Source organism: Bombus pyrosoma, linkage group LG7 (genome assembly GCF_014825855.1).
Source record: "Bombus pyrosoma isolate SC7728 linkage group LG7, ASM1482585v1, whole genome shotgun sequence".
Classification (NCBI taxonomy): domain Eukaryota; kingdom Metazoa; phylum Arthropoda; class Insecta; order Hymenoptera; family Apidae; genus Bombus; species Bombus pyrosoma.
This window is the reverse complement of record NC_057776.1, coordinates 2,232,465-2,245,950: the sequence shown is the minus strand read 5'-3', so window position 1 is coordinate 2,245,950 and position 13,486 is coordinate 2,232,465. Positions and strand designations below refer to the sequence as shown.

General features: G+C 30.8%; 1 protein-coding gene across 3 annotated transcripts in view; it reads left to right on the top strand.

Moving 5' to 3' along the window:
* Window positions 1–13,486, top strand: part of LOC122569522 (forkhead box protein O) — a 299,531-nt gene that overhangs the window by 181,690 nt on the left and 104,355 nt on the right. For 2 of the 3 annotated variants that reach the window (XR_006317492.1, XR_006317493.1), the window contains exons 6-7: window positions 575–898; window positions 3,305–3,626. Coding sequence is in view for 1 of the 3 variants with exons in the window: in XM_043730681.1 (XP_043586616.1) it covers window positions 575–898; window positions 3,305–3,526 (546 nt within the window). In the remaining 2 variants the exon portion in view is untranslated. Of the gene's footprint in view, window positions 1–574; window positions 899–3,304; window positions 9,286–13,486 lie in introns of those variants that run through there. The other variant, XM_043730681.1, reaches the window with a different exon arrangement.

The following is a 13,486-nucleotide window of genomic DNA, read 5'->3' as shown; positions in this document are numbered from 1 at the left end:
ATACAAATTGAATATCTACAAGAATATATTTTTAAGCGACATATAAATTGGTCTTATCTGTTACAATTCAATTTTATAAGCACGTATCAATGCTGATTTTACACTAATTATTCATTCCTTACCTTTAATTAAGATCAATTTTGCAGTATTTACTCCTATACAGAAATAAATAATCTAACACATTGATGCAATTAAATGATTTAATAACGTAACAAACAAAACATGATTTCAAATGTAAGTTCCAGACTTTTTCTACTTTCCGAAAGACATACTTTCATTAAGCAAGATCTAACTAGTAAATCTCCCTTCGCTCATATTGTCGTCAGTAATAACTTCATAAACCCATATAAAACAAATTTAAGTAATAGATTATTCTAATCTATTGAAATTAGATTTTATAAACATCCATCAGTACTATTATTTTCAAGTGTATTATTCAGATATATTTGGTATCTTTCATTTAAAACTAATTTTACAAAATTTTGCCATTATATAAAAACAAAGAACTTCACACTTTCGTTGTTAAATAATTCTATTTTCAACGGTTATATTCTTTTTCCTCGAAAAATATCAGAACTTGAGTCCAGTGGCTGGAATGTCGCCGTCATATCAGCAGAGTGAACCAAGTCCCACGGCATTAGGGAACAATCAGCAACAAACTCTTCAGTACATGATGCAGACGCAACAGTGCCAGCAGCAACAACAGCAGCAACAACAACAACAGTCGCAAACAGGAGCAACGGGATCCAGTCCACCGCAAACACCCACACCATGTGGTTCAACACCGAGCACAATGATGGGACAATTGATGGGAGCTCTCAATAATTCGACGCTCCTTGACGATTTGAACATTAATATCGAATCGTTACACGGTGGATTCGATTGTAATGTGGAAGAGGTGCGTTTTGTTGTATATTCTGCTTATTATTAGATCGCGGATGTTTATGCGTTTATGAGAAATTTCAGAGACACGCAGAATGCGTATAATCTATAAAAATACATAAAATATTCAAAATATGACATTTATTATGTTTACTAAGTATTATAAATCACTGCTTAAGTTTCGTTTCTTTTAATCAAATTCATAAAAATACAAATTTGCATAAACATCCGTAGTCTGCTTACTAGTATTAGAGGATGTATGTTCATATAAATTTATGATTTCATATAAAACATGAGCTATGCCAATTTTTGTCTTTTTTCACGAAAGCAAAGAAATATTTTATTTTTACTACTGTATCTTTAACTCTGTTCAATAGATTTCAATATTATTTAAGAATATACCCATGATATTATACAATTGCTATGGGTATTACTTGAAACTATACCGTATAAGAATTATAGATATCCAATTAAGTCATAAAGTTGTGGACTTTATAATTAACATTGTTTCTGAGGTAAATATGTCTAAATTAGGTTGCTAGAGTGAATGATGCACCCTTATTTCAATTGGATATTTTTCATTAAATATATGAAAGAAGTAATCAATAGATACTTAAAGATATCAATCTTCTTCAAAATATCTTCTTCAATGCTGTTATCGTACGAAATCATGTCGGTATATGATTTATTGTTTGAAGAAACAATGATGATCCTATAATAAGTACCTTACTCTAAAAATTGCGAAAATAGCCTTACTCGGTTAACAAGGTATTCTTGATAAAGTTGTGTATTGTGATGAGAAATAGTTTTCAGATATAGTTTTAAGATTATTTTCGTAGAACCAAAATTTTCGTTCAACAATGAAACAAGATATATAAAGAGGGTGAGTCTTCTAACGTGACGAAATATATAACTCGTTGTACGAAAACATATTTCAAACAGAAGTTGTATAGTATCTAGGAAGCCATACAGTACCCTAATATATTTTTTGTTACCTTTATTTTTTAACGAGATATTAGGGTCATCTTCAGTTTTTTAAATAGGATGTCTAATATTTTTTCTCAAATTCGGATAAATCGTCCAATTTTGCGTAAAAAAGTATTACACAAAGTGGAGCTTAAAGTTAATAATTATTGAATTGATATCTTCAAATTAATAATCTTCTATCAGGAAATACGCTCAGCCAACGTTTTTAACACAATTTTGTTTACAACAGCAGGTCATATTTGTAAACGTGCTTCTTAGAGTGAGCACCTTAGAGCGATTGTTTCAAAAACAACGTCTGGCTAGGAACCTTAAAACAAGCCTCCCGCAAATACGAGAATACATATGTGCCTTATTTTAATAAAAAACAAGTCAACAAAATAATTGTTAATAACTCTGGCTCTGGTTCATACGACTTTAAATGATAAAAAGCAAGTACCATTAGTGATCAATGTAATATTTGTAAAATTATTCACAAGAAAATAGTTAAGTATTGGAAACTTTACAGTTTTATTAAAATTTTAAAGTACTTTCTCTTTGTATTTCTTTAATTGATACTTACACGACCTTCTATAATTTGTGAATGTTTAATTTTAATTCATTTTCAATTTTCTAATAACATTTACTTAATACTTAATAACCTTGTTTGATTAACAAGAAAGCGTAATAGGTTTCAGAAGATAATATTATGCAAATAAATTTTAAATTAATTATGCAAACTAATGTAATTTCATATTTAATTTCTGTTTTAATCTTTGAAGTATCTTATACACAGTTATTGTGAAATAAGAAAATTAATGTGACAAAGAATTTTATTTTCGTACATTTATTACTCTGTTAATTGTTAGCTGTATGTTTACTCTGTTGATTGTATTTTTTTCATTACCAAGCAGCAATTTAATTATGAATTTTTAATTATATTTATATAAACATAACACATTTTGCAGGATAATTAAATTAGTAATACGACCTATATTTTTAGAAAAGTAACGTATATTGTGCCTATTCATTAATATATTGTAAACATATTTTCGAATTTAATTCTTACACCTTTAGATTTTCATTAAAACGTCAAATCGTTTTCTCTTAGTACCTAATTGTCATGTCTTCAGCTATTGTGAACATTTCGCGTTGTATATTTAAAATCTCAATCGTGTTAAAACATAATCGCTTCTGCACGAAACAGTATATTTTCAACTCTGTCTGATCAAGTTTTCCGCAAAATATCATTCATATCAGTTCATTGTTCCATCTACTCGATGCGTCAAAGCTGACCAAATCATTGAATGTTTCTTGTTACGGACAAATAAAAAGACATTCGTCATTTTCAAGAAATGTTTCAATCGATTACAATTATACTAAGGGGATAATGGAAAGTGAATTATACGAAACTTATAATTACTGGTTTATACTAATCTTGAACATTGAACGATTTCAGGTGATCAAACACGAATTGTCAATGGACGGGACGTTAGACTTTAACTTCCAGCAAGGTGTGATGGGCACGGCTGCGATCCAAGTGAGCGACAGTAACGTTGGTCAGAACGGTACCGTGTCCCAAAACAACGTGGTTGGCACGACGGCTGGAAACGCGCCCGCAGGAGTTTACGTGAGCACCAACGCGGCGACTCCTGCTGCTTCTCCCTCTTGGGTTCACTAGCAGTGGACCCCACTGCCCTCGACACCCCCGTCGTCCTTGTCATCGTCATTACTAGACGGACAAGAGAATTTCCACGGACAGCCCGAGGGACAGTTCATCGGTGAGTCAAGTATCATTTATTTCAAAGAATTATACAGATCAGTTCTGTGACACGTCGAACATGAGGAATGATAAAAAATTACTAGGAATTTTCCATTAAAAACATTTAAAAAAAAAGTAGATTTTTTACAGTATCTACTACAAATGACACTTGTACCGCCTATGAGATAAACAGTAGCTCTTTCGTTCATAATATTTTCATTTTTAACCTGTTAATAGGATCTTAACGCCTCTATGTTTTTTGGATTATTTTCGAATGATACTTTCCTATCGTTGGAAAATTTAAGATTAAAGAAAATAAGGATTAATTATTAATATGCATTTCTCGTTTCAATTTTATGTTAAAGGTTTTATTAACATGCCAAAAGTCCCGCTTTCTGTTAAAGTGAGATCTAGATTTAAATAAAATCTTTAGTCTTTAAAAGTGAATAAAGATAAATTTCAGTTGTGTATGTCAATTTAAATCCTTGCGAATTTCAATGCGATATAAATTATTTTCAGCAGGAATAAAAATTTTTAACCTCTTATTTTTAACATGTAAAAAAATGGCGCACTTCGAAATAAAGAAATTATTATGTCTAGGACGTTGTGCCCGGTAAATAGACTAATAAAGATATACATTTTTTTTATTGTTATGGGCCTATCGTCATTTACTCTTATCAATAGTCATAAAATGACATGACTACGCATCAAGAAATTATTTAGAAGCGTGAAGATGAAACGCAAATGAAATAACGCGGAAGTCCGACATCTAAATCTAAGGGCTGTTTCAATAGTTAATAGTTCGAATAGTATTGTTAAAAATTAATTAAAAGTATCTTTTAAGAGAGAACACAATTCTTTCATAGTATTTTTTTATCAATCTTCATATGCAAACAATATTTTGCTGGTCACATAGAGAAATTTAATGAAGTTATATAACAACTTTGCATAAATTTTTATGCATGAAGACGTATAAAAATAATTGAAAGATGATGAGGAAAGGAAAAAACCATGTATAATGTAAATTACTTGAGATCATTAAAAATATGTACATGCTAAATAGTTTGGTTAGTTACTGCGTTAATGACTTTTAGTTCTGTCTTTTTCCCTATCCTTGCTCAATCTTGAAATCTGTTGTTTAGATAAGAAATGCAATTTTATAAGGTTATCAGTTAAATGGCGATTTAATAAAGAAACAAAATGCAGTAAAATAACAAAAATGTTCCTCAAGACATTTGAAAATGTAATTTTGTATATCATATTAATTTCAAGTATCACATACTAAAGATGGTTTGATTAATTGAAAGATATATATTATTAATTTGAAACCTTAATACCAATTGATACAATTTTTAATAAAGTAAGCGTCTATTTATAAATACATATACTTGAATTATATTAACAAACTATACACTAGAAATATATAAGAATTATAAAAATAGTAATTTGTACGCGTAAATTCAATTTTTGCGATGTTTGTCTTTGTTTCATAAAAGTAAAATGCATGTGAGTATGTATGTTTATTTGTAGTCTCGTTATGAATATTTACCACGTTTATACCTAATATTTGTAAAAATAATAACCTACCTGTATATTGAATTCTTTGCAAACGATTAAAGCAGATTTGATTTTAACGTTTAAAGCGCGAGAAATACAAACTAATTTTTGTAAAATATTGTCAAATTTTATTTTCTATAAATTAAAGGTATCTATATAAATAAATTATTTTATATTGATGATTATAGTTTTTGGAATAAATATTTCCTTCCTGTTTTCATCGTTTTTATAACGAATAATACTTGTTCAGTGTAACTAATACAATAAACATCGATTATAAAAATCTGTACTCAAAGTTATCTTATTGTCAATAATTTAAATTCATGAATTCATGTCAGACAGAAAAATCAATATTTAAGGATGAACAATTTCAATAAAAAGCAGAAAGGTCTCATTTGTATACTATAACATATTTTTATGGATAATAACTGTAATATTTATTTCACTTTTAATACTATATTTTACACTATAAATCATATTTGCTCTAACGAAAATACAGTGGAGTTGAACATCGATTACATTATGTGGCATATACGTTATAAGACAATAACTATAATTAAAATAATATGATAAAACATATAAATAATGATAAATCAGATCACAATATAATTTTATGACAACTTTATCGTATGACAAGTTCAGAAAAAGGTCAGGAACAGAAGTTTCATTCATTACTAATTTTCAATTGAAATTTTAGCCTCAAGAGAACTATTAAAGACATGCTATTAGAAAATCATTATAGAATAATCTGTTTTAGCTTCCTGGATAGGAACGAAGCTAGGCAGTAACATGTAATCATTAAAAGATTATCAATGAAGAAATTACATCTAATCAGTTTTTCTGGCCTATTTGTCTGAAAGAATATGTTATCTATTAGGTTAGTCAGGTGAAAAGCTTTGTGTGAATTTTTCGAAGAAAAAGAAACGACTTTTTTAATTAAAATTTATTAATTTTATAAGTTTATTAAGTTTACTAATATTCAGTTTAATATCCTTTATTATTTCAGACTATATGTCGAAACATTGATTTAATCTGAGGCTATACAATTTTCCGTTTTTGTTTATTAAAATATTTTTCCATTACTTATATACTTAATTCTCTTAAGAGTTAATATTGTGCTTTTTCCCTAAATTGTTTTTTTTTTTTTAACTTTCTAATTTGATCAAATGATAATTGGACGGTGCAATATCAGGACTGTATGGGGGACAATTACTATTTTCCATTAATTTTTAAATGCAATGTTTAAAATGATTTTTGTATCACGTACGTGATACCGATGAAATTCTCAATAATAAATTTTCCTACAATAAATAGTATACTTTCTGTAACTTACATTTTAATTTTCTAGATTCTCTAATTAAGAGCGCAATTTTGCAGGTCATTAATGCTAAGAAATTCTGTTGCATAACAATAACAAGTTTATATTTATATCTAAGATAACATAACAAATAAATAGGAGCGAATTTGATAAAGTATGCCTATTGTAGGCAAAATTGCAAAAATTGTTTGTGCAACAGAAACTCACAAGCTACAACTTCTCACTTTATTATCCGAGCTGTATGGAATCATCATTCCTTTACATATGAGATACATATTTATATTCATTTATGTTAGATTATTTTCTAAATATCAATATTGAACGGGAACAGGAATTTTGATAAAAATATAATAGTTTCTATTTTTTTATTTCTTTTTTTCTTTTAATTTCTATTCTCGTTTTCCAAATACTAGAAACTATTACCAAATTCTCTATTAATCATCATTTTATTAATAAGTATCCTGATAATCGAAATTCCCATGTATCGTCAATTAGTAAAGTACTATTCATAAATGCTCAGTTTATATATGTTTAGGAAAATTTACATTTTAAACTGACTTTCTAATCAATCTCATTCACAAAACTTGTTATAACACTTACAAAAACTTAAGGAAACCTGAAAAGTTATTGAGAAATCGTCAAAAACTTTAATAATTGTCACATATCTCGTTTGAAATAATAATATGATACATTATAATAACAATTTAATACATTTTTTAGTGTAATAAAATTAATTCTTTCGTTCTCCATACCTGTCATATTTTTCAATCATTGCTTTGATCAATTTTGATATTTTACCATTTGATATGGTACCATTTATTGTTATCAGAAAAATGATTGTACAATGCGAATTCAAATGCCGAATAAATTTTTTGAAGTTCCTTATCTAATTTAGCTGGAATTTTTTTCAAATAATAATGGCTGTAGTGGCCAACATATACATATTATTATAACTCTTACACATAGTTTTAACAAATTTTTACGACCTGCATATGTATACCGAATAACAACTGTATCCTAATTCTGATTCATTAATTTCTTCCTTGATAATCTGAATTAATTATCACATTTTGTATAAAACTAGTAGGTGTGCTAATACTTGTGAAAAAATGTACATTACTGTACATACGTCCATGTGCTTAGATGTTTCTTCGTTTTCCGCAATATCTTCGCACATAGATATCTTTCAATAGGAAAATACTAAATTACCCAATCATATGTTTGCATGTTCATGTATTTCTTCCCTTTTTTCTTTCTATCGACCGAAATCTTCGCTAATGTGTGTAGCTCGAAGTCGGTCCAATAACGACATGTAGCGAGCAGCGGTTGTGGATAACGTTGAATGCCGTATAGGTAAAATAATATTTGCACAACCGTACCATAACAATGCTCACTGGTACAGTGTTTAATAAATCGCTTCCTCGTACCTTGTCCTCTCTGCGGCCGACACGCTCACCCTTTTTATATGATGTTTCGTACGTGCCACCACATTTATATAGCACCGCGTATCCACCTGTGTTTTGTCCAAAATCGGTATTGACTTGGGCTCGATAACAATTACATTTCGCTCGCCGTCGAATTATGTCGAAAACATTTGTACACGTGCATGGAAAAAATGTATAAACAAACCGTTTAACTTTTTCTGTTAGACGATGCTTTGCTGTTCGCAAAAAAAATTTCGCCATACATTTTGGATCGAAGAAATTTTTTTACATGATTGAAAAGCATCAGGGGATATGTAGAAACAATTTTCTGTGTGATTTTTATAGTTAGCAACACCTTTTACCGCTTCACAACCACGGACGAGATACTTCATGACACGATATTGTTCATACTATGCCACGAACGAGTCATCTCGCGACACAATATCGTTCGTACTACGTTACGGACGAGATATCTCGTGTGTTAGTTTATTAGGACGAGAGTTGTAATTACAGAAAGACAGAGTCACGGGATATCTCATCCGTGGCGTAGTACGAATGATATTGTGTCGCGGGATAACTCATCCGTGGCATCGTACATACAAACGATATTGTGTCGCGGAATAACTCGTCTGTGCCCTCGTACGTACGAACGATATTGTGTCGCGAGATATCTTGTCCATGGTTCTGAAGCAGTTAAGAGAGCTTTACCCCATACCCCATACCCCATTCAAATACCTAAGTGCTTACTAAAATAACAAAATGTAGTTCAGAAAAATGTTCACCTCTTTCATTATGTCACATTGAATATACATGGCGCACGAAAGTATTTGAATGCTTACCACAGAACTTTTTATAGATACATTATGCCCATTATGCGAAACTTTTTGAAATTTCGTTAGGGCTGAAATGAGATACAATTATTGTCATTATAGTAATATTTGAAACCGATTCGAGAATGTATGTACAAGTTATAAGACATTTACTGCAAACATACATTTAATAAAATGTTATTGTATATCCACTACGAATAGTAGCATTAAACATACAGTTACTGATAAAAGTAGTCTTACTAAATATTATGGCTTATTGATATAGTGAGTAATTGACTGCTCAAATACGTACTTTGATAGTGTTTGCGAAGTATATTTCAATGAATATATTATGTCTTTTAACACGTTCGTCGCCACGTTGCACATACCTATGCGACGAGTATACTTTCGTGGGGACCCCGTCACCAAAGTATGGTGACGCTCTTCTTGTTCGAGTTAATTAAATATACGATATTATATATAGGATATACAACATAAAAATATTAAAAACACATTATACCATACTTTTTATTAATTTATATTCTGGATAATATATTACATTATTCTATATCGCATGGTATTTGTATGAACATTCCAAACACATTTGGGGTGATTTTGGGCACTTGTAACGATAGTTGTAGACTCTGTCATCACTACTATCCTCACTTTCAAATATATTTTCACACCGTTTGCTGAACATTTTGAGGATGAAAAAATCACTGATGTACGTCTCACAAGTATGCTTCTCGAGTAAATGAAAGATCTGAGATATCTGCCATAAGATCCTTCGGAATACTCTCCAAATAAATAATCTTTTCTGTACAATGAATCGAAAGCGATAAACAATGAATAGAAGGCGATAAACGACGACTTCCAGCTTGTCGCCCCGGTCGGATTTGGGCCCCGCAGGAAACTTAGCCGAATCACGCTGGACGACGAACGTATTAACTTCTACGTATATGCATTTTCAAATATGCCTCTGATTTTACCAATATAATCACCATAGTCGTGTCTCGTTATACTACTAGTGAAATTTCAAAGTGTTTTGTATAATATATACATCAAAAGTTTCTAAAAGTGTACAAACACCTCCGTGACTTTGTATGATGTATGATGTAAAGATACTTGTAAGGCGTAATTCTTTTGTATGGAGTTGTGTCAAAGCGTGTATTAGATGTAAAAGGAAGTCCTGTAACCCCGTAGGAGAGACAATAAAGAGGAAAGTCCCTATTATTTGATTATAAAGAAAGTTTCTATTTTTCAACAAATATATCATTTATCTTCCTAAAAAATGATAATACATAATTTCTAGTATTCTTATATCGACATATTATTAATTAGTTGCAAAAACGATTACTAAATAATGTAGATATCGCCATTTAAGAACTTTAATCTTAAAACTTTGTATAAATCCACCATTAGCTTTACTTAAGCTAGTAAATATTTAACTTACTTTTTCGTCTCGTTTAAATTTTACTAAATAATATGTTGTTCCAAATCAAAAACGCTATGTAAGAGATATATGAATCATATGAAAATAAAATTTGTGTCTTCTCTTATTAAATAAAACAAATATAACTTATGAATTACTCATCTTCGTAATATTAAACATATTGAGTTCATTCTTCATGTCTTCCTATCAATCGAGCCAATTTAATTATCACTAGATACTCTGTTTTCAATAAGAAGCGAGAATGATTTATATGAAGAAGAAAAGAAAAGAGGGTTACTTTGAGAAATATCATGGAATTTTCCGAAACTTAGGATTCATTCTATTCATTCTATCCATACAGTTCGCTCAACCGTTGGCGATTAATCAATGATTCAAGATTAAGAGCGTGATATCTGAAGAAAGGTGGTTAAACACATGGGGTGCGAAAAATGCGACGGATTTTCGCTAACGATTTGTACTCTGGGCTCCATTCAGCTAGGTTCATCGAGAATGCCGAAATGAAAAAAAAGGTGAAAAAGAGCCAACGAATTGTAATTCTGATTTGCGAATATCGAGCACTAATAAGTTGATTCGCGTTAATCGGGCTGGTTTTAAACGAGCGTTCGTATAATTCCGAAAATCATGACACATTGGGGGCTTATGTTACGATCGACTCTGCCGCTTTTTACTCGGAACACGTACGCTGATTGCGCATCGGAATTTGTTGCGATTTTGTTTTTGTAACCCACCGTGATTTCGTCGCGCATAGAGGCTCGAAAACGCGCCAGTATTGTTCGTTGACACGTAAAATAGGAGGATTAAAAACTCATTTTTCTGCATAACCATCCTTTTCTCTTACTGATTAGAGAGAAGAAAGGTATAACATGATTTCTTGATGAAATCGTTTCTTGTTACTTGTCACTATGCGTTAACACAATTTTTTATTCGGTCGATACACGTGCCGCCTTTTAATCTCCGACATGCACAAGTGTGCGGTGTAATTATAGCATTCTGTGTCTGCTTGTCGCGTTAATGGATACGAAAGTAATGTTCTCGCCATCCTTTTGTTTAGGAACAATACTTTGTCGTGCAGACTTTGCCTGTATTAAAGAAGCAGAACGTGACCTGCCTTCTCTTTCTACTGGCTATCCTAAAAGATTACTTTTTCTCCTTATTCAAAGATTAACTTTGCATAAACAACATGGCTATTAGTGGCGGAAAGAGGTGCCATTGCATATTCTTTAAAAGATTTTAAATTTTGAACTTTATCACTTATATCGCGTTTTATGTGGTTTTTAATCCTTTTGGTGTTCTCTGAAAGGGGAGAGTCTAGCAAAAATTTATATTAAAATGGGGAAGTATGGTAAAAAAGAATCTAGTTTTTTTTTTAATTGGTATTATATATAAGTACTTTTACTATGGATAAGATGAAAATATTTATATAAATATACTGTATACCTACTTTTAGTAGTTTTTTTTTCTTATACAGCCGAACGTTATTACATTACATCCTGAAAGAAGTATTCTCTGATTCGTGGTCATTTAGTATCCGCTTTAGAACAAACGAAGAACACGTTGAATTTATCCGTAAAGTATAAAACTGAGTGAAGAATATAGAAACTATCTCCCCTCAATTTGTTGGAGGTAAGGACATCTCCTCGGCTATCTGCCTTACGAAGGATTTTTCTACTCTGTTCAGTGTTGCAGCTGATAAATTTTGATACGTATAAACAATCCTACGTTTCATATCTTCAAGTGTTGTTAGCTCAACTTGATAAATATGATTCTTTAAATAGCCCCATATAAAACAATCTACCAAATGAAAACGGATAAACTTGTGCACTAATGAGAATGTGATCGAGATGATCTCAATGGCCGAGAATTCAAACAGCTATTACAATAGAAACCATATCATTGCAGTGAAACATACACATACAAACAAAATCTGCTCTCTTTAGAGCCAATATGATGTACAAGGTCCGAACGCGTAACCATTTTGCAATGTATATATTGTTGCCCTAATGCCAGCGGTATTTCAAATTTGTATTTAGATAAAGTTTTAAAAATATACGACGTCAACCGTAAGGTGATGTATTATACTTAAAAATATAGGTTCCAATTTAAAAATTCAAAGTTACTCTATGAAAGATTTTAGTGTCATCACAAGGTCAAACACATGACAGTACAATCTGTGTCGCTTAATGTGCTACAACTATCGCTTGAAACAATTTATTATATTTCTCATATTTTTCGAGATATCTGCTTTGGAAGATTCAAATGAGACATCCTGTCTATTGATATACCGTTGCTTGCACTCATATTTGGCCATTGTTTAAAACAGAATAACTTTTTTAAAAAATGGACCAAACGATTCGAGCTTCTTTGAGAAGTTAAAAGAATTAGTTTACTAGATCATGTGTAAGAATAATTTTATAATTAGTCGGAATCGCAAAGAAAATAGTAAAGATAATAATAAAAATAATAGTAAAAAAATTACATTTTACAACCTTTTTATTTGAACCTGAAAATTTAAACAATACGTTTTGTTGACTAATATTAGTTGTACACATACTGAAAATTTCATCGAAATTGGTTGATACAGAAACAAGCGACAGGTATCGAAATATGTAAGAATTTAAATTTATTACACTTATAAGCCGAAAGTCGTGAAAAACTGCAATTTTCAGCATTTTTAATACTCTAGTTCATAACAACGTTAACCGATTTCGACGAGATTTTCAACATATAATTATATAATTGACATAAATCCACAAAACGTATTGTCTAAATTTATGAAAATTTAATTGCAGACAGATACAAACTTTGTAAAAAGATAACCTTTGTTATTTTGTTTGCGATTCCGACCGATTGCAATTTTAATTTTTTCAGCATTTTTTTCATACATGATCCAGTAAACTAATCTATCTAACTTCTTAAAAGAATTTAAGTCGTTTGGTCCAATCTTAAAAAAGTTATAGTATTTTAAACAGTGGAAGAATATGAGTGTAAGTAACTTTATGTATATGTCGAAGATGTAGGGATATCGGGCCTTTCTTTTCGAATTTTGGGAAGAACCCCAATACTTGGACTCCAGGTGACACATCTGATCGCCGAACGTAGCCACGGTCACGGGATGAACGTTTTACCTAACAGAAAAAGTACCGATATTGAGCGACACACGTTGTATTAACAAATAAGCTCCGACCAGGAGCAATGTCGGCTCTACGCGGATCTGCCTAGTAACGGCGCCTGGAATTTTGTTGATATCCCTGATCAATATGCAATTGACAAATGTGATCGTATCAGTCTTTTATTGTGATCACCTTGGAGAGTTTACTG